This window comes from Phalacrocorax carbo, chromosome 13 (genome assembly GCF_963921805.1).
Source record: "Phalacrocorax carbo chromosome 13, bPhaCar2.1, whole genome shotgun sequence".
Taxonomy (NCBI): domain Eukaryota; kingdom Metazoa; phylum Chordata; class Aves; order Suliformes; family Phalacrocoracidae; genus Phalacrocorax; species Phalacrocorax carbo.
This window is the reverse complement of record NC_087525.1, coordinates 16,347,200-16,370,410: the sequence shown is the minus strand read 5'-3', so window position 1 is coordinate 16,370,410 and position 23,211 is coordinate 16,347,200. Positions and strand designations below refer to the sequence as shown.

Below are 23,211 nucleotides of genomic sequence, written 5' to 3'. Positions count from 1 at the left end.
TAATAGCAAACGCGGGAAGTTCCGTTACGTATTCTGGAGAGCTGCTCTGATATTCTGTGAAACCATGATAAACTTTAGGTTCCTGAGCCTTTAGGGTTGCACATGTATATAGAATGAAAGCTGGACTGCTAAGGTGTTTGGAAACACGGCAGACTTTTAACTGGAATCTTGTGCTGAACAAGGTCCAGGGGATGGTTTTACACTGATTTATTATTAGGGGTAGAGCAAGCCCAAGCTTACTGCAGAACTTGGATTTTCTTTCTTTCCTCCTCGAGTTTACTTCAAGAGCATAATTATTAGGGATGCTTTCCAGCCATACCAGTTGGTATCACTTCTCGATGACTACAGCTTCAGCAAGCAAAGAAGCGGTTTAAGGCTGTTTGAATTGGGGTTGATCGAAACTGCACTGAAGTCAGAGAAAGCACGTACATTGACTTCGGTGGACTTTAGGTCAGGAGCTGTTCGTATCTCCTGCTTCAGGGTGCAAGCTGATAAAATGGGGCAGGAAGAAAGAATTTCTCATCTATACAGCATTTCACAATCGGTGTGGGCAATTTAGAGAAGGCAGGCTTCAGATTTCACGGACCTGGTTTCTGGCTCCTATACAGAAGTACAGACACACTGTGACACTATTTGTACGTAACAACCATCACCCCTTTACCCTGACAAACGTGCACAGCAGAAAAAACCTATTTTATACATCTAAAAATATATCTTTTAAATATATAATATAAAATATAATATAAAATATATATTTATACATACATATTTCAAATATATTTTAATACCTATTGAAATATCTATTTAAAACATATAAATATATTTTTATTATATCCATAATTTATTTAATTCCAATTCAAACCCTAATTTACCTTTAGAGTAAGTCATAGGTCCATTGAACCTTGAACATCTTTTCTGGTTCAGATTTTTAGTATTCCCTCATACGTTTTTCTTCATTTTTAGTCTCCCCTCTCCATCGCCTTCTCAATTTACGATTCACCCTCTAATTGTTTATTCAAGTCATTATATTGTTATTGGAAAACTGTCAAATGAAAAGTGTTTGTTTTTTTTTAAAAAAAAATCAGTGGACTTTTTTCCCCCTGCCCATTTAATTGTCCAACTGACCTCCCCACGCGTTGCACAGAATACCATTTGGGTAAAGTTTATTCTGGGAAAGGGTGACAAAAGGGATGTGTGTCTAAACGGTCTGTGCTCACAGGGGTCTGTTCTCCAGCCAAACATCGAAGTGAGGGCAACTGACTTTGTCTTTTGAGGGCGCACTTTGGAGAATGAGGAAACTCCAAGTCTCTCCTCGGGTATGGTGGGCGTAAATATCCTCCGAGTTACATTTTCCATTCTGTTATTTCAGCCCGACAAGCTGTTCTGCTGCCTGAACACTGAGGAGCAGCAAAACGTCCCACCTCTGTGTCAGAAAAGAGCTGCCAAGACCCCGCGTCCCCCCCGTGTCCCAAGCAGCTACGAGCTCCAGTTTTGGAGCTCCGGCTCCTGCGTCTGGCAGAAGCAAAGCACGAAAGGATGGCTCAAAGCCACACCTTAACTTTATAATAGGCTGCCTGACGGCCCCATGGCTACAAACAGAAAACCGGGAATCTCTTGACTGGGAATTTAGTTCTACCACCGATCTGTTACACGGCCTTGGGTTGCTCACTTGCAGTCAACTCCCTTTCAATGGAGTTCCTTGCTTATAGCTCTTGCTGAGACTCAAGTGACCAAATTATCTGAAAACGTGGCTGATAATCACTGATTTTCTCAGATCTACCAGGTATAAGATGGTGACGTTGCTGTTGCTGGTTGGAAAGTAAATTGGGAATATGCTCCATAAAAACATACCACATGGGCATGTGATAAGAGTAAATTGTTATTACAGTGGTTTAGGCTTTTTTTTTCCTTAGTTAGGCGTGAAAGTCTCTCTCTTTAACATCAATAACATCTTTTTTATAGCGTCACAGAATGTCCTGCGTTGGAAGGGACCCAAAACGATTATTTCTATGTTTCCTTTTTTTTTTTTTTTTTTCCCTTAAAAGAATACAGCGCGGATTAAAGGACACCCATTTCCTTACAAGCAGTCCTTTGAGAGTCCCCCAAGGCACGGCATGTAAAGCCAAAAGGCACGTCTTTGGGGAGTTTTTCAAGAGTAGCATCACACAGCAAATCGTAGCATTGCCACACCCGCAGTTCTAAATTCAGTGCATTGTCAGACTATCCGTGTCTCAACCCGCAGCAATCCAAAGCGTATCGTCCTTGGTCCTACTGCCTCAGAGAGAGTTTTGACACCGACTCTAAGGGACGCAGGGGGAGAAGTTGCAGCACGAGCGAGAGAGACCGTAGTTACATGGTCCTGTCAAACCGCAGGAGGAATCTGTCCCGTTTTCCCAAAGGAAAGGCAGTTTCCCCTTTGTGACTGAATGCGCTCACGATCTGATCGGTCACTGCTACAACCAGAGAAGTTCTCTATATGGACAAAAAATAAGCTCCTATTAAAAAAACAATTGCAATAAAAATTTGAAAGGCCGCTCACCAGTTTGCCGTTTACGCTCCCTCAGCTCCATTAAATTCAGTGGGGAAAATGTACAATGCCTAGAAGTAACTAAGGGTTAAAGTAAGCACGGGAGTCCGTGGTGATTGCTCTGCTCCTTGGGATTAGAAATCTCGTATTTACTGTGCAGATCATGTTCCGCAGGAAGAGCAAATATTTCAGCGCATAGGAAAGGGATCGTTATATGCCGACTTTGGAGCAGGACTCTGCAAATCTCAGCTAGGTCTTGCTGCAACTGTTTCCTTCCTGAGAACACTGGGAAGTGCAGATTTCATCCTGCAGAAATCTAATTAGAATTATTGCTTTGTTTTCCACTTCAAAAGGCCAATTTATCTCAACATCTTAAAAGTACGCTTTTCCACTGTAATGCCAACCTGCACATCCTGAAGTTTTAAACGGAAATAACCTTTTCTCTACCCCGCTCAAGACAAGTTTAAAAATAATTTTGTGATGGAGGTGTTTTCATTCACACATTTCCTGCAGAAGACCTGCTAGGTCCCCAAGCCCTTTTCCCTGCCAGTATGGCACTGTTGACTAAAGAAGAGATTTTCAGAAGCTTCTTATAGGTCTACGGGACAGTATTCTTAACTCTGAAGTTCTCTTTTTCTTTTTTAAAATAATTCTTCCTCTGCTTCCCAGTGAGTTGTCTTACTTCTGAAACACACGATTTAGAGGACATTGCTCAGTTTGGTTAATACGCCACCAATAAATTGGACTTTTTTTTTTTTTTAACTTTTTAAACTTCACTATCATTGCATTTCTTCTCCCTTCTGGCTGTTGTTTACCCTTGTACGAAAGGGCGTAGAAGTGACTGTGTCTCTGAACAAGAAGAATTGAAATCTTGACATTTAACTCTGCCTTTCTTATCGTCAGCCTTATCCGGCTTTCATCCACATCAGTGGAAAAACTTCCATTTATTAAATGTTAATAGGATCAGGCTCAGTGATCCCAAATACTCTTTCAGGTTCAGCTGTAATATTCCTCTGGGATGGAGGTCTTCACACGACTGTTACCTGCGAGGTCATAATATCATTTTCATATGTAAACTAAGTATAGAATGCTGTGCATCTTTGCATACACGATGGTTTTATATACAAGTGCTTAAGCTGTATACACCTATTCGGAAACACTTCTATACAGTTAATATGAACCATCTGAAATATTAGTAATTTTTTTTTTTTTTGTAAATAAAATTGTTCCCTCACAAAAGCAATACATAAAAAAGTTGCTGGGAGGCTTTTCAGTCGCTCCTTATTTCTAAGCCAGCACCACCACCTGCTGGTTACACGGAGTTTCAAGCCCTGGTGCTCTTTTTCTGTCTTCAGAGCCATGCAGAAGTATAGAATACCATTTCTCAGCTGCTCTTATACATGGAAACGTTATTGCCAGAAGACAGATTTCCAGCACTCTGGTTGCAGTTTAACAGTACTCTATTGCCTGAAGTAGTGCTTTCATAAAAGCGGGGAATGTTAATTGATGACAAACCAATTCTCTAATGCAAAGTACTGTTAAGTCACAGGGTAAACATCCAAATTAATCAAATAGATTGAAGCTGTTGTATTAAAAAAGACTATTGTAGCATATGCTGGGTTTATCACATATAGATACACAGTTAAATTCACTTCACGACACTAAGAAATCAGTACATCTTTTTTCCTAAGTGCTCCGTACTTTAATGAGTTCCACAATGTACTCCATTCTTGTAAAGCTCTGTTTTTCTCTGAAGAAATATATCAAAAAACCAATATCACCTGGTAAATATATTAATATAGAAAGCAGCCAGGATATAAATAACTAAGATTAAATCTATAAAATAATAGAAAAAATAGCGATAGCAAAAATAGAGATGGAATATAATTCATTACTATGGAAAATTAGGCAAGAATAGCATATCATTTCTAGGTAAACAATAGCAAAACAGAGGAAGTAAAACAATACAATAATAATAAAAGAAATGGAAAAGTGATGTCTACCTGTGACCGTATCTGCAAATGAACCTGCAAAAGAATTAATATTCACGCCTCTGCCAAAGCATAGAGTAGCTTGGCTGAAATCGATTGCTGTGGTGGGAAGCGAGGGCTGGCAACTTCATAAGGGTGGGAAATAGAGCAAAAGCTAAGAAATCCAGTGGCGATAACTAGTAACAATGGTACTTAGAGCAGGGTTTTGATCTCTGGCAGAAAGAGTACTTAAAAGGATGGATGTATTTAGCAAGGATCATATTTTTCAAATAAAACCTAAATAGGATCAAAATACCCCCATACAATATAAGAAAATTACTGTTATAAATTCCCTCTGATTATTTCTCTAATACTCAGAAATACTGCACTGGTAACACTGAATTCAGGCAGAAGTTAGGGTTGAAGTATTCAGAGTTATTGCGAGAGGGAAACGCGTGCCATCTCACATTCCCTTCAAGTAAGACAAACTATAAGGATATAAAAGTGTGCAGACCTACAACTGAGAAAGAAAGCAGGCCATAATCTACCAAACTAAACTGATAACCAGCTTTAAAAAAATATATATAATTCAATGCGTTTTGTCCTTTTATTTTTCACTCTATTACTGAAGCTACACAGAAGACGCCAAGCCTGCTCGGTTCACGACGCGGATCAGGCCGATCACGGGAAGAGATCGCAAACCGTGATGCGGAGCGGCTTTAGGAACGAAACTCCCTCAAAGGTAAATGCGTGCGTAGGTCTGGTTTCATCGGCCAAACCCTGACGAGAATATGGAGGCTAGCCGCGGAAGGGGGGACGCCTGGCGGCAGCGCCCTCCGTCAGCATGGGGTGCCCTGAAATGAGGGGGGAGGGAAGGCGGCGGTGCAGAAGTGCTGCGAGAGGATGCCAAAGCGACGCGTTAGCCGCTCGGGTTGCTTGGCTACATCCTGCAGAGCGCTCGGTGCGCTCAGCGCTGTACCAGGGAAATCACTTACGCTCCGGGAGTATAAAACTAAATACAGATGATGATCACTTTCAAAGCAGGGAGCGTGATAAGGAGGAAAGACGACTGCTCAAAAAACCCACAAACCACCAAACGCCCAAACCTGCCAGTATTTCTGTTATAATTATCACATCAACTTCGGAATAAAGTCCACGATCACCCGGAGGAGGAGGAGGAACTCTCTCCAACAAAGAGCAAATTGATATATAAGATTTCATAAGATTTACACGTCAGTTACTACCCTGAAAGTAACTATATCATCCCCAAATGCCACAGGACGTCAATATATTTGGAAATAGTGTTGCTGCCAGATGTTTTGAGAGTCAGATACCAAAAGCATCCAGAAATCCAGCGCTCAGGGGACACTGACAGCTGTCAAGAAAGTCATCTTCCAAAAGCAAACTGCTTGGAGCTCTACATCTGAGGATTTTATTTTGTCCTGCTTGAGGAGAAAGAGGAGGGCAGACAAAAGACTCATATGCTAAAGTCAGATTAAAAACAAATGCATATTTTGACATATTTTATATTTCTCATGGGCAGAACTTAGGGATACTGCAGAGGAAGTCTGTGGGACCCGAAGGACAACTGCAGAATATTTCTTGAGGAGTATGTGGAGCTTGAGTATTGAGGCTGAATATACGAGCCTAAAGACACAATTCTTGCATTCCCTCAAGCCACAATTTGAGATGCAAAACAAGAGCTCGTCTATCTGTTATAGCAGGAGAAATCCCAGTAAAACTGTGGATGAATGAGCTGCAGCGTTCAAAGACTCAATCAGCCAATCAAAAAGACCATTAAAGAGTGATCAGCTGTTAGACTTGATAACACTAGAAAATCCAGAATCCGCAAACAGAGCCTGCATTTTCATTCAAGTAGGAGATCATATTTTGGGGAATTGTTCAGAAAAGAAAGAACAAAAATAGTTCCACAGACCATTCTATAAGACAAAACATGTGGTCGTGATCACAGGGAACATCTGAAACATATAATAATAAATAATAAATAATTCCATGCATGAAAAGAGGCAAATCTGGGTGTAGAGGGTGCTAAGAACGGCAGAATTCTAAAATACCGGCGTATTGAAGTGCACAGACCAGGCACAGAATTCACACGACACAAATCAACACGTGGAAGGATCTAGTGCCAATGGCTTAAAAGAATGCCAGTTCCTGCTCTTGCAGACTTCCAGACCGATGTAATATCAGACTAACCTAGACTAGTCTAGATAAGTCTCCCCTGCCACTGCAAACTGCGTGCTCATCTACTTCTCTTCCAAACACAACCAAAGGCTTTTGCCGAGTCACTTAACCCTCCAAAGCGTACGATGCCTCTAAGTTGGACTCCTTGTGTGGAAGGATCCTCTCAAAGAGCTGGGCTCACATGCCTGATTCCAGTCCCTGCAGATCTTTGCGTTATGATTCTCACCACAGAATCTGTGCCAAGACCGATACCTGTCCCAAGTCTACTGTCCTCTTCTCTTTTCTCCTTTGAGTGAACGAAGAAATCAATGTTTTATCTTGTTACCCTGGGCACTGTGACTCTTGACAAGAAACCAGCAAAATATATAAAATTAAATGCTTTATATATAATATACACCCACATTCATTTTTTCCTCGGACAATTGTTCCACGGAACATAAGCTCTTGGTGCAAAAAAACCAGCTTCTAAGAACTACGGAAAAATTTATATCTTTAGCAAATGAAAACTGACTTAATTTTCAGCAGATTTTTTTTGTACAGAAAATGAAACAAAAACTACATTTTCATGTCTTGGTTTACACAAAATATAATTTAGCAACAATTAAAATTTAATTTGAATAGTACTCTGGAAATGTGCAACCTCACGTAATAGAATAAATATTTTTCTGTGGAATACGAAAAGCCATTCTCTGCATCCAAGAGTTAGTAAAATTTATTTTGGCTATTTTGCTGCTTGCCTTGATATTTGAAAGTTTTGCTTAAAACCATGTAAAAAAAGAGTATTTCATGTCAAAACCAAGACAAGATGCATGAAAAGCTGAGTCCAATTCCATAATTACTGAGAAATATTAGCACGTCACCTGAAAACGTGGGAGATGTTTCCCATATGTTGTAAAGGACATCACATGTTGTAAAGGACATGACAGGGGAAGCCAGAAAAGTACATCCTGTCCTATTCAGTGGTGCACCTCGCTTCTTTTCACTCTTCTGCTGCCTCCTTATGTAAATTATATTAATTTTCACACCCTGTGATTCTGAATAAATACTGCATCACTATTTTGCTGCCATGCATCTCATAATGAACTGATCACAGAGAACCTTGCATGTTTTGGTAGGTCAGGAATAATTTTAATAAAAAATGAATTTAAAAAATCACCAGACAAATGCCTGTTAATGAAACACGCTCTCAGTTTGCAGTTGTGGATTTTACCTCCTGTTACTCAGTATCACAGAACAGTCTGGGTTGGAAGGGGCCTTCAGAGGCCATCTAGTCCAACACCCCTGCTGTGAGCAGGGACATCTTCAACCAGATCAGGTTGCTCAGAGCCCCGTCCAGCCTGGCCTGGATGTTCCCAGGGATGGGGCGTCGACCACCTCTCCGGGCAACCTGGGACAGGGCTTCACCACTATCACTGTAAAAAATTTCTTCCTTCTATCTCATCTAAATCTCCCCTCTTTCCATTTAAAACCATCCCCCCTTGTCCTAACACAACAGGCCCTGCTAAAAAGTTTGTCCCCATCTTTCCTATAGCCCTCCTTTAAGTACCGGAAGGCTGCAAAAAGGTCTCCCCAGAGCCTTCTCTTCTCCAGGCTGAACAACCCCAACGCTCAGTCTTTCTTCACAGCAGAGGTGTTCTGGCCCTCGGACCACTTCTGTGGCCTCCTCATGGAACAGGAATAAGCATCGTCTCTACATTAGGCTCAACACTTGCAACGGTTTTATTCTTTGCTAGAAGAATCTTAGTTCTATTAGCTGATGAAACTTTATCAGCTAGGCAAATGCCTATCTTGACTTCTAGGTTACGGTCCATATGTCACAACTTCTACTAAAAGTCTAAGCGATATGTCCCATATGGGATCACGTAAGTACTACAGAGGAGGGGACAGCTGTAGAATAACCACCTGCATTGCTAGATGGCACCCCTGCTAGTCCATTCCGGCAAGAGTTTGCTCAAGAACAGAACCTCTCTCTTGTTGCCAGTCCTCCTCCATAGCCTAGCTACGGTGATGTAAAATCTCTCTCCATATTGTAGTGCCGTGTCAGACAACACATAACACCACGGAGTAAGAGAGCGAAGATAAAAATGTCAGGAACATAGCAATGGAGAAAGCAACACGCCTAGTGCAAGCAAAATCTTTTGTGCAAGAACGAACAAAGGAAATTGCATGACAAAGATCAAAGATGCTATAATGATTTTTTGGATTTCCTTCAGCAGTTCTTCACAGTAAACAAGGATTGCATTCCAATTAAAGTTCAGAAGCAGCTAAAAACTGCAGATGATTTTTAAATTATATATATTTTTCCAGAAGTCTAAGAAGAGGTTCTTCCCTGCTGATACAGATAAACAGAAGGCATCCACGCCCTCTTAGATAGCATCCCCATTCAAAACCTCCCTAAATTAGACAGCAGTAAGGCAGTTGGGGTAATTTCCCCATTCCTTCTTTCTGTCATGTACCCCATTTCACTTTCCTCTCCTCCTTGCCACGTACCCGTGACCTCCTTCAGCAAAGATCAGGAGACATGAAAACTGGCCTCCGCAGGGGATCGCTATGTCAGGAGGACACCCAGGCTAACAGTCAGTATAAGGATCTCAAAGCGCTTCTTAGCACAAAATGTAACGTAATATATTGAGAATAAAATATTCTCAGTGTCTGGGTGGAAAAGGAACTATAGTCACGTAGTCAGTCAGCGGCGCAGTCAAGGCTGGAATCTGCCTCGTGCCGTTTCCCTGGGTAGAATTTCCAGTCAAACTAAAACGTCCCCATGAATTTTTAACCAGGTGACACCGGCCACTTCTTACACAGTGATAACTCTTTTCCACCCTTCCTTTTCAGAATAATTGTACTGTACTAACAAGATCTGATCAGTATCAGCGAAGCATGCGTGTGTGAGGTAGCACACAGCCTGTTTCCTAAAGTCATTGATAAAAAGTGAATCACAGCATTACAGCATTCAGTAATATATAAAATATCACAAGGAAAGCTGTACCATCGTATTATAAGAAGGTGTGCTAACAGAAGCTGGTAAAAGTACAACAACTGAACTTTAACCTATTTTAAAGTATACTGTCAACGGATTAATTACATACTAAAAAAAAAATAGCTGTAATTTCTTAAAAATAAATGTAAAATTTTCCTCTTCTGCTCAACTTCTTCCTGCCTACCATAACCTCGATCAACGCAATGATACCGGACGGGTGCTTGCTTTGTGGCACTTCAAGAACCACACAGAGTTATGTGACAACAATCTCCTCTTTTCGCGTAGCACATTAAAAATTCATGAGGTTACGTATCCTGGCACATACAAATACCTGGAAAGGTTCTAGGTACTCAGTAGAAAATACGATGACCCAGAAAAAATTGTCTTGCAAGTTGCTTCTGGCTTGCAGGCCGAGGGCTGGACCACTCTGCTGGACCTACGCTGACCTTGGTAAAATCTGAAGATCTCTGGTTCTGATGCAACGGACTCTCCTAGCTTAGGCAAGCATTAGGTTGGTTCCCTCTTGCTCCAGTTCTAGACGTAAGAATCCCAGAGTACGTGCCTTAGTGGTCGCATGACAGTTAATGTGACTACTTACCTGATTAAAGCTACGCCTAAGTTAAATATGGTGGGGGTCTTAATGGAACAATCAGATGGTGGAAACACCGTACTTGATTTTTTCATTCTTTCTCTTGCTTTTACATCAAAGAACATCAAAAGCACTAACAGTCCCATACCTAATGCAAGCCAAGCACATCTTAACTTGGTTCGGAGGGCTTTAATTCTAGTTGTTTTTTATAATAAACTGCATTCCACTTTACGTATTGATACTATATTGTGGTCTGTTGCATATTTCAATATGCACCTCCTTCCGTACATTACCATAACTTCAAACCACATGAGGTGAGAGGACACTTCTTTTGCTATGAATCTGAGGGACAATATTCCCAGTCAGTGAACTTATTTCTCCCTGAATTATAAAAGGAGCCAAGTGATACAGATATCAAATGAAAAATATATGATGATACAGGAGGAGTACAAGAAGTACAGGCTTTATGAACCAACCGTTCATTTTAGTTCGGAAGGAATTTGAAAAGAACACAAATTACACATCAAAGTGTATCTGTGATTAGCATGAGCTGATAGCTTTCTGCTGTGATTGGTTCAACGTTAATTTGAGACCTTGCCCAATAACATCAACACAAATTAGCGGAGACTCAAAATGGCAATCAACTTGGGGGACCTATCCTGGAAAGTGGTGCTAACAACTTCCCAGCTTCAATGAGCTTCTCAATCCTGCAGCTGTTTTTAAAAGCTTCCTCCCAAAGGCACATTTAGAACTAAATTAAACGCAACTTTGACTTAATTAACGTTTTAAATGATAATGAATACAATGTAGATTCATAGAAGGCATTTACGCTGTGTTATAAAACTGATAAAAATTTAATAACTCTTTGTTAATAAGTTATGTCTCTCCAGACCCATAAAGCCTAAGGCAGCCAGTAGTGTAGTCTAGGGTCTAATCTAGGTTCCTAATGCAGGTGGAATAAGGAGGCAGGAGACTGACTTGACACTTGACATTTGCTCTAAGCCTGCTCTGGATCAAGCCGCTGCTTGTTCATAAGTAGTTTATTTCATATAGTAAAGGTCAGAATTTGGGCTCAAGGCAGGGCTATGACAGAAATGCTCAAGCTGAAACCGAGCCAGCTCTGGCATCTGTCGCTTGAAATAGCTCGGAAACAGTAGAGAAGGAGAGCTAACCGGCTAGCATCTGTCCCACACCAAGGAGGTAACGGGAAGAATCTGCTGCCTGGTGGTAAGGAACTGTCATGGTGAGTTTCATGACAACCAGCCACACTCTGGAACTAAAAATGCAAACATAATTTCCATGTCACCTTGCATAAGACCTTCTGCTAAATTCTCTCCACAGGATGCAGACAGCATCTTTTCTAGCTTGTCCCCATCAAAGCAAGCCCCTCACTAGTCTCTTCCCTGTGACCCTGGCAAGGATAGCTACTCAAAGTAAAGGCCTAAAGGAACTGCAGGCAGACTTCTTGATCTCTCCCTCCCCCACCTCCCCAATTCTTCAAATGATTTGCTGCTAAACTTAGCAGTGCCTCCATCTCATGGCGATGCGAGAGTCCATCTCCTTGTTACAGACATCACAAACTGGGCAGAGCATCCCCTCATCAGCCTAGTGGTACACACTGCATCACGAAACTCATCTGAAAAGGCAAGTCCTTCATTATTTATATTTCCTGGTCATGAGTAACAAGTGAGATTGTCTCACTTCTGCCATTCTACCGTCTGGAAAGGAACAGCTTGGTCGGGGAGGGTTGTTTTGGTTTTCTTCTCCTCTTGCATTTCTGCATCTCAGTGTTCCCCTCTATTCTCGTATTCTAGCCTAAAGAAAGTTTAATACTTTAGCAGCACTCAGGTTCCATTAAAATACAGAACAATAAAAGGAATTAATTTTTGAATGTTCGAGTCAAACCACATACTCGAAGCCACCTATTGTAAAATGCCTATTGTTTCATGTTACTCCCACCCCCCGCGTAATTAATGTCATCTATTCAGTGTTTGAAAAGGAAATATAAAAGTCCCAGTGCATTCATTCACATAAAAAAATGATGGAATAGATACTTAGAGTCCCAGGAGGGCGTACACTAGGCCATTGTGATCAGAGCTTCTATCTCTGTGTTAGCAATGCAGAAAAAGATACAGTCGCATCAAGGAGAGGATGACCCGAGGCTCTGCACATCAAGAGTGAACGGCAGACAAATCAAAGGGTTGGTTCAGTGAAACCACGGTTCCAGCAAGCACTTCTACAGCGCTGGTTAAGACTGTGACTGCGTACATCGAGTCAATCCATCCTGCCTTCTTTAGCGGGAACGCCTGCATGCATCTTTGTACGACTGCCACGAGGAGAAGACGACAGAAAGAAATTAGGTTAGGCAGAATTGCAAATATAAACTACGCATGAAAGCGGGAGAGTAATTAGGAGATTTTCGTTCTCAGAAAAGCAGATCCCACGGTGCCTGGCTTCCGATTTGCCAGCACCGCAGGCCATTGAGCTGGCTGCAAAGAGGGCAGATCCCTCGCATCTACAAGCACTGACCTCACGTCAGCGGCTGCACCAGAAGAACCTGCACAGAGCAGCACAGGGATCTCCCCCATTGGTATCTTCTTTTATACGCTTCAGACCCCATCGGCCAGTGCTGCTAACAGCAGCTTTCTTGACAGTAGTTCATTCTGAGAAGGTGGCTGAGGGAGGTACGTCGGTTTTCTTCATTACCCAGCAGCAGCACAGACTACATTGATGTAGATGTCTGATGTTTTGCCAGCTGTAGGGGGCTTGTATCTTAACTCAGTTATCCAAAATACTATTTCCTCTATAAAACTGAACATTCTGAAATATACACAGGTGTCCATTTTTACCTTATTTTCAGTATTTTGAAAGGGGACACGTGCACTCTTGTAGAGGTATTTAGAGGAAACATCATAGCCATGCCAACTCTCAAAAACACAACCCTGAATACATGGGAACTGATGTAACTGAAGCCAAAACCTGCCACCCTAAAAGAAAGAACAATATTTGGAAAAAGGTTTAAGTAAATCAATTTACTACCCACACCGTGGTATGCAGGCTTATGATTTATATCCTCCGTGGCTTTGAATTGACAGGAATTTATTTGGCAGTATATCTCATTCTAATGTCCCATTTTCATTAGTCTCATTAAAAAAAACCCAAACAAACCAGGCTACACAAGATAATGCCCTATCGTTCTCCAGTATACAGAGGTGGGGTCATTTGATAGAAGTGAGCTGTAAAAATATAGCAATCTGATTATAATCACTTGCTTATGATGTTATGATGCCATCCCTGAGGGGCAACATCTGTCTTCCCTTTCCAAGCAGACACGATCGCTTATTCACTCCTTGAATTTCTTCCTCAAAACATTAAAGGTGTGCTAGTGGCTTTTTGCGCCGGACAAAGACGAGACTGCGTGACCACGCAGGGATCAGCGGGTTGTATTAAAGAGAAAGGTGTTTATGCAGCAGATGTAAAAGTAAGAAATTCAGAGCAAACGAGTCTCTGTCCCTCCTGTGGCCACAACTGAATTCTCGCAGCTCAGAAAAGGTGTGTAGCGGCAGTGAGCAGTGCTAGTACCCCACCTTTTCTTCTTCAGAGTATTATAAATATGATGTAAATGGGATAATATTTGTAGCTGGTTTGAGAATCTCAGCGTCTCTAACCACCACAAGGTGGTATATGTATCCTGTAAAAGCGAAACCATTGCTGCTAAAAGGTGAAAAGAGAATTCTAGCACGGAAAGTTGTCCTTTGGCAGGGCACACAGTTCCTTCCTGCACCTTAGCTCATCCGTAAAAAAGCAAGTATTTCTGGTTGTCTTGGCTACTTCAGCAGGACTTGAAAAGTAGTAGGTTAGTTTTGCTCTGTAGAAAGCAGAGGATACAGTTCTTGCATTCTAGGAGAAATAAGGACTACACTATCTTTTCAGCCAGGAATTTAGGAACCCAGGACTTAACAGTCACCTCATTTAGAAAAGCCCAAGCATAGTTATACAAATGAGGCATCTTAGATACACTGACCAACGTGTGCGTTGTGCATTCTTCCCTGGCTAAATCAGCAGGGACACGTCATTTCAACTCTCATTATAGAATTTGGGTTTCTGAGTCGTGTAGACGCACGGGCAGGATCTACGCTGCCCTACGTAGCACAGGTCAGTGAAGCAGCTAGAGTGGTTCCTTGACCTAACTTGCTTAACCGCACTGCCAGCCAGCTTCAGCACAGCCTACCACCCTCGGCTCAACAGCCACCCTTACTCAAGTTACCCAAAATGTTCATCTGATCTTGCAGAATGCAATTTTAGGCCCTTTGAGAAAGACTCAGCACCTATCTTGTCTGTTCAGCATAAACCGCATGATGGCACTAGGGGACCAGACATAATATATGGTTCTAAACTGGGCTTGGCACACAGGTAGGTACAGGCTTTGGCTACATTCGAAAGTTAAGCTTTCTCCAGCTTGCCTTAGCACGGTCTTTCTTTCTAAAATAGGATGGCTAGGATTTTGGGCTGAACCCCGAATTCAAAATATAGTGATAATTAGTCTTGTCTTTTGTCTCCAGAGATCCCTGATATTCACCAAAGTCAAAGTCTTCACATAAAGCTTTTCAGAACCACCAGAGCATGCCAACGTATGTTTTCTCACAAGCCGAATTAGATATGCCTGGGCCTGGTATCAAGAATGTCCTTAGAAGTTTAGATTCCCGTGGAAGTGGGCACAGTGACAAGTTTACAAAAGGTTTCCTTTTGGAACATGAACTTTTGATGTTCCTGAGAAACAGCAGCCATATGGTGATACAGAAACACAGAAATTAAATGGTTCAGGTTAAGATTCCGCCTGTATCAATTAATCACTTGAACGGCACTCCCCAAGATTTGGCACAGACCTAAGCAGAAACATCACACTTATTAGTAACATAATTTCATTGTATAAACCACCCCAAGTTTTTCAGTGGCTAAGTGCCTCTCCACTCTAATTCACTTGAGTCTCCAGTACAAAAGAATGCTTGGACTATTTGACTGCTGTTCAGGTAGCAATCTACCAAAACCAGCTAAACCTGAAAAAATGGACACGCAAAAAAATTTTAAAATTCTAATTCCTCACATTTCAAAAGATGATATCCATTTTTTTTTCCCCAGACAACTGCCTATAAACTCAAAAGCTATGTTAATGTAATTGTGTTCAATCAAATTATGATTTTTTAATTTGCTGGAAATACAGGCAACAGTATAATAACAGGGAAACTGATTCATGGTGGAAAATACACTGCAAGTGTCACCTTCTCCACATATTACACAATTAGTACGCTAAATCCTGTGAACATCATTGACTATGTAAATCGATATCTTCTACTTGACATCAGATTCCTACAAACAGCATTAATTCTTACGAAAGCTACTCATTGTTTCAAGAAGTTTCACACAATGGCCTGTGATTTTATCTACCTTGGAAAAAAAAGCCCACTTTTATAACTAAAGTTAAAAAAATAAAAAATATATATATAAAGGAAAGAAAGAAAGAAATGCATTAAGCAATTGTAGAAGCAAACCAACCCAACTGGGGCACCACGACCAAAGCAAGCCCTGTAATAGTATAATGACCTTTAATGAGTGTCTAGGGAAACAATACAGTCCTAGCATAAAAGACAAAGGGCAAAACCCATCATGGCTCCACTGACACTAATTCAAAATGATTTTCAGAACAACCAAAGAATGTAAGAGAGGTAATCTGATCCACCAATCTGACCTCACTTTGATTCTGGGGCCCTGCTGCTGCCATTTCTAATTGTCAAACACTCTACATTTCACATCTGCTCATATTTAATGAAAAGCTGACTCTCACCGCCATCCTTTGAGTTAACTAGCTCTGTCGAGATGGGCATCACACGACCCCTGCGCACTGCAAAGAAAACACGCTGATTTCTGTTGAAGCCTTGCCAGTGAAACATTGCATGTGTGTATATATTTTTTAATCGGAAAAGAAAAGCTTATGCTGCTTTGCAAAGAGCGCGAATCAGTATGGATTTTCGTACTTCTTATTAACAGTCAAAGGTGACCAGTCTCACTAGGGGAAGAGTGAGATCTCTGGATTCGATGGAGTGGTGAAGGGGGGAACAGGCCCTTGAAAGACAGGATGCTAAAAACCCTCAAAGCTGTCGATATCACTTATCTTTCAAAATATAACATAGATCTAACACGTTTCCCAACAGCATTGTTTTTGGTGGCAGTAATACCATTATTGTAGAGGCTTTTGGCTCAGATGGCAACACAATCAAAAATGTTTACTTTATCTGCCCCTGTAGCGCATTAAGTGAACTTGAAAGCTACGGTAAACCTACAAATTACGCTTTTTGTTTCCTTGCCAAACAGCGCTAATGGCGGAAACCTTACCCATTTGTAGGGGACATATGCATTTAGCCTGGGCTGGTTGCTGTTAACACCAGCGCCGGGACTCAACCACAGACCCTCTGTACTAGTCTGTTAATGCAAACTGTACCAGGCACCGTATTACTGAGGCTGTTCGGCTGTGTAAGGAACACCACCTGCAGTGATTCTCAATCCAGGAAGGTTCACTGTTCACTTTTCTTAATAAAATACATTTTGCAATGTTACACCCTGATAAAGGTCTCTTTAAATGATTAAAAACTCCTGTAACTTAGAATGGGACTTAAAACTGGGAACCATCTCCCCTGAGGCGATGCACGAGTTGCAACCAGGTAGATACAAAGAACATTCGGAGTTCTTATACGCGTATACAGAGAGAAGATTCCTGGTAAAATCTCTGCGAAATCCTACTAGAATCAGTTTAACTGACACAGTCTTCAGCCAAAAAACGCTAACAGAAATCATAGGATTGTTCCATGCTCCACATTTGTGACTGGAAAAATCGTTCAAATGTCAAAAGAGTTAAAGCAAAGTCATCCACCACTCGGACTACGTGCTGCAACGCACAGCGGGTGTCAGAAGGCAACCGGGTGCACAATCTACTAACTACATTACATATTATATATAGTGGAAGGCATTTTTATCTGCGATGACTTAAAGCGGACATGCCTCCCGACCAAAACCCCTAGCACTCCTTAGAGATGTCTCTGAATAATTGTATAGCTTTTCTTTGCCATTTGGGTAGGGAAGGCAAAACAGTCCCTGCCCCAAGACATAGTTTTGCCTGTTATGAGCATCTGAAGAGGATAAGAAAATAAAATAAAATAAAAAAAATCACCATTTTATTTAACAATCTTCCTCAGTTGTTGACATCACGCTGATAAAGGAAGCTTTGGAAACCCGACCACTTGCCCAAAGAAGTCATGGCTACGCAGCATTGCTCTAACTTTTCTAACTTTTCTGTCTTCTAGGGAGAAGACAGAGAATCAACTCTGATTTTTCCAAAGGGCTTTTGGGGCATATTCCAGAATGGTACTGCCCTACGGGACAGATTCTATGGTTAATTTCAAAAAGTTTGCATCAGGAAGCTGGCATCAGGCTAACCCTTCTGAAAAGGCACTACGAAAAGCACAGCCCTTTTTACTGAGATTTCTATGGTTTCAGTGTTAGATGCAAGGTCCTGCCTCACTGAGGATGACGGGTTACAAACCAAGGATAATGCTAGCAGGATAGAACGGAACTCCAGCTGCTACAGCTCAGCTACTAAGTTGTATCCCATTTATTTAAGCACTGCCTGTTGCATGCTGCTCTAGTGCCAGCACTACTAAAGCTGTCCACTCAGCACCAGCCACAGATGTAGACACAGGCCTGTTCCTCCACTGAAGCACTTATTGTTTCATTAATGACAATTTATATTGTATGAATTAAATAAAAAAAAGATGCCACCAAACTGCACTACTAAGGTCCTGCATGCTATTTGCAAGAGCATGCTTTATAAAGAGCACACAAAGCAAAATAATGAATTACATTTTTGGTATTAAAAATAAATTAAAACAGAAATATAAATACAGAGCTGTACTGAAAGTTGGGTTTGACCTTTTGAAAAAGCATCAGCCCAGTAAAACTCACAGAACTACAATGTACGACACAAGACGGGGATGATACCACAGACACCACAGACATGGAACAGCATGTGTTGGTGTTCAAACTTACAGGCACGTAAACTGGTGGAGTAATCATTAACAGAGACAGAAGAAAGTGGGAAGGCTCTCTCAAGGGTGTCCATGTTACTATGTACACTGCCTGACATGCAAGAGCAGTCACGCTCAGAGCGTCCGCAATCAAAACAACATGCCAGTCTCATTCTCTTGTAGATGGACATCTTGGCTATAACCATGTGTTGGATGGGAGGAGAGGAAGAGCAGCAGGTTAATGGCAAGGTTATATATATAACAAGGCAGCTGGAAGGTAATTTAAGGGATTTAATACAGGCCTTAGTTTACGTTAACAGTCTTGACCCAGGAAAAAAAAAAATGCAATGAGATTATTGATAACACTTTGGCTGTACATTAAAAGTAGGGCAAAAGATAAATCGCTCTTTATTTCTGTTCAGTCTTATAGGGTGACCGCAGACGTGGGGAAGAATTGCTGTTTACACTCAAGTGTTTGGATCAAAAAAGAACATAGCAAAAGCAGAGAATCCTAAGATATATTTTTCCCTTGGCACAATTAATACTGCTGGGCTAAAATGAAAAGAAAAAAAAAATCTAAAGTTGCTGATCCATTAGAAATTTTTGGCCCATCCTGCTTCCTGTAAAAATTGAAGACTTTTCCATGTCTATATATATATGTATGTATACACACACAAAAACACACATACACGTATATTCTTACATACACACACTCACACACATACACTATACACATACATACATATATATACAAATATAATTTTTTTTCTTAAACATATGCTAATAATTTCTCTGTATTAAACTGTGCCAGGGAACTCCTTTATTGCAATAAATTACACATTACTAAAGAGTTACAAGATGTTCATAAAAATTTCTGAAAAATTTACTTTGTTTACATTGTATCTTCAGGAATTCAAATTAACTCTTGACAGAATACCAAAATTTGCCCATAGAAAAGACACAAGTAATAATGGTAAATATGCTCGACATTAAAATCAGTTCACAAATAAGGCATCACCAAAAGCACACAGAGCATTGGTCCACTGAAACATGCTGAACCAATCATTGGCATGTTTTCTGCTCTGGATTCAAAGGGAGGGCAAGAACCAGATAACTGAATGTAGAAGTAGGGGCTAATTCCAAAAGGAGTGCCAGGTTAGGACGGAACGCGTCTATCCTTCAGCCACGGGAACGTCCTCGTTGTATATTGCTGGAAATACACAGCCCCCTACTTTATAAACGCCTGCGCAATTACCGCCGTGCGATTTTGTAGGTTACCCGACTGGCAGGCACGTTTAAGTCTGAAGAAATGCAAAGGCCGCTGAGATTGTTTCACATGTTGCACTGAACCAACACTTTTGGTAATGGTTTAGATTGAACTGACTCAATTATACTAAAAACAAAACAGAACACTGACGGGCAAAAACAAAACCTTAAAAGCAAATGCAGAAAGAAGGTAATGTTTCTCTGGCCTGTACCTTTGGTTTAGGATGTCTTTTTTGCATTAGGGTAATGACATTAAATTTCAAATAATTTCTCTCTTTTCTGTTTTTTTCTTTTTTTCCCAGTTTCTTAATGCCACAGTCACCAGAGAAGAGGGATTGAAATCGCTCAAATGGGTCAAGTCCTGTTCTAAGGCCTTGATGACTTGCCATACAGTATACTTGTCAAGCAAGGGTAACATTATGATTGTGGAAAACAGGCATTGAGGGAGATGAATGAGTGATCTCTTCAGCAGCGACTCCATTCCTCTAAAACTTTGCTCACATGACTAATGCCATGTTCTTTTAGCATCCTAGTAGAGTTATCTTACAGCTGTTCAGAAAGTCATCATGCAGCATCAGGCTTGTTCAGTGCATGGTACATCATTCCTCAGAGTTTGGCTTTTAGTAAGATGGTTTCCACTGCAGCTTTTGATGCATACACATTCAAACTACACAGAAAATTCAAAACAGCGTTTGTTTTCCCATGGTTTCCCCTCCGTCTAACTCTTCCCAACACGTTCTTTACAATCGAAAAGTTGGGCCGAAAAAGAAACGTGGAGTATGTTACCAAAATGTGGAAGTCTTTCCACTACACCTATTTTATTATTTTCACTTTGAGAAAATGAAAGAAAAATCAAGGGCATTTGTGAGACACACTAACAGTAGGTGAGGTAAAAGGCAGGCCCATTTTGTTTTAATTATAGCTGTTTTGAAGGACTTTTTCTAATCAAATGCTGTAGCAAAACACACTGCTCAGAAATTCTCAACTGCTGTGTCATTGGTTAGTAACAGTCCCTGGGTTTCACTTACTTGTAGCCATATCTTGTCAACAGTCAATGATAGGATAGGACACATTTATGAAAATTAAAAGAAATCATCCTTAAGGGCAAAGAGGGCTGAGAAGGAAAACTTTTTGTACCATTTTCATAGACTGAAACCAATAAAGTGGGAAATTTAAGCCCTTCTGTTCAAAAGGGGAAGGACTTCATGGCGCTTCTCGAAAGCAATGCCCTTTCAGGGACTGTTTTTAACTATTATTATCAGTTGTTCTGGAGATCATGCATCATTTTAACATTTCACATCATTAACATGCAGGAAACAGGCTTGGACCTGGAAATATAAGTAGCAGAAAGGACTCGCTATAAGGATTTCAACCAGTATATAAGCAACTGCATATCAGAGCAATACATTTTGGAAAGAAAACATGCTGTTACTCGTCATTCCTTTTATACAGTCATTGTTACATTCATACCAAATACAATACTTATTTTCTTTTAAATAAAACAAAACATGGATTATTAGCAGGGATGACTAGTGACGAGATCAAAGACAAGACAGAAATGATTGTAAATGGTTCAGCCACACACGTACCATTTCCTACAGAACTTCCATAAACATTAACAAAAAATGGGAATCATCAGAGAGACAGGGGGACCTCAAGAACAGCCTCTGGGTGGGTGTTAAGTTCATTTGACACCTGCTGCACCTGCATAAGAATCAACTAGTTTCTCTTCATAGAAACGTTGTGGATGTTGAATAGAACTTTTATTTGCAACTAGTGAAAATATAAGTTGGGACGTAAAGGGAAATTACTTCCCTATTTTCAATTGAATCATAAATGGACAAAAAGGAAGAACAGATCCTTCTACTTAGTACGATGACAGTCCCACAGCATTTGTAAAATGAATTAGTAAAAAAATATCAGGGGAAGTTCTCATGGACATGGAAATCAGATTGCTTAAGTAATTTACTGACAAAACAAGGCGTATATGAACTAGTCATTTTGTGATTTCTTAAGAGCAAAAGGAAAGCAAAATTGCTGTCAATGATTTATAAAGTAAATCAATACTTTTAAAAACTTCCTTTTTTGCAAGTTTCCTTAGGAGGCAATAGCCTTCCATTCTAATAAGGAAGGAACGTGCCTTAGGTGTCTCAGCTTCTAGCAGTGCCTTGCTTTCTGATCTCAAAAAAACTCAAAAAGTCCAGTCAAAATCTCTAGATTGTCTGGATCTGAGGTGTTACTCAGAGTTCACAATCAGTAATGAGAAATATTCCCAGCTGCAAAAATAAGCAAAGGAAACTGCAGATTATTCTCTACCTAAAATGTCAAGGAACAGTTCCTTGGTGGTTGTTTTTGTTTTGTTTTGTTTTTTTTTTTTAAAGCAAGCAGAACAAAGTATCCCTTCATCTTTGCTGATTTTTGACATCGCAGTCTCCCCCATCCTCGCACTCCACCCATCACTACAGCAGTTTTCCTTGTGACCTCAACGGTAGCAAAAGGTAGATCTACGAGGACATCTAGTGGATCTCTGCGAGATCGCAGCTGGTTAAGAAGATGATGAACTGGAGGTTTCTTGACCAGCAAAATGGTGAAAAAAGGTCCCCCTACACTTAAGAATTGAAATGCATACAGGGCCATTTCAATTCCTCGAGTCCTCATGACCCACGCTGTGAGTAAAATACCAGCAGCGTTAAAGGACGACCAGACCGCTCCGATCGCCTTTTAGCAATGCTGGTTAGCGTCATGAGACCGGAATATCGAAAGGACTTCCCCCAGCACAATTTCAGTTTCCTGAAAAATACAGCAGCGTATCTTCAACTGTTTGTGAGAATTTATTTTCTCTTAACGCAACAGGCAAAGCTATCTCTCCGTTATTTAATTTTTACGGGACAACTTCGAGACCGCCAAGTCGGCTTGTTCGCTCCCTTGCAATTTTTGCAATCAAAGGCAATTGGTTCGTTGTTTGCCAGAATTCATACGGTGCTGTTCGTTGTCAAAGCTGCAGAAACAGCAGGTGACCTGAACGGACATCTTGCCCTATTTTAGCAGCTAGAAGAATGGCTCACAGGTTTGGAAGTAATGGCACATTTATAGACCATTTCATTTGAGTTTTCAAATCTGGTCGTGACCTCGAAGAAGACTCTCAGCCAGCGTACTCTCCAAGCTAACTGCATTTCTGAACAAACTGAAGCTATTGGGGAAATGGAAAAAAAAACCAAGTCAAAGCTACGTGACTTTTTCTTTTTAAATACCCTCTTAGCGTGAAGAGCTCTTTTATTTATTTACTACTATTTAAACTAATTTCTCTGGTCCTGAAAGACCTCAACATAGAAACATATTTAAAATAAATATATTGCTTCACATAAATCCAAATTACTTCCAGCATTTTGCCTCAAAGTCAATAGGGTTCATCATTTTATCCATAGAAATTAGTTTCTTTCTGGTTTATTATCGAGTATTGATTCTTCTCATGCTGACCTGTTTCACAGTCTGCTTTTCTGTGCCTCCCCACCTTTCTGCTGTGTCACTCTACCGGCTGGAAACAGACCTTTGGAGAAATTTACGTTCACTGTTTGAATGCTAGATTCTACCACAACAGGATC

The 23,211-nt window shown here is 40.7% G+C and overlaps 1 protein-coding gene across 16 annotated transcripts in view; it reads right to left on the bottom strand.

The window, feature by feature from the left end:
* The window catches only part of KCNMA1 (potassium calcium-activated channel subfamily M alpha 1), a 510,436-nt gene that overhangs the window by 79,703 nt on the left and 407,522 nt on the right, over positions 1-23,211 (bottom strand). For 2 of the 16 annotated variants that reach the window (XM_064464926.1, XM_064464925.1), the window contains exon 19: positions 18,366-18,539. The exons of the other annotated variants lie outside the window; for them this stretch is intronic. In XM_064464926.1, the coding sequence (XP_064320996.1) occupies positions 18,366-18,539 (174 nt within the window). The remainder of the gene's footprint in view (positions 1-18,365; positions 18,540-23,211) is intronic. 16 annotated transcript variants of the gene reach the window in all.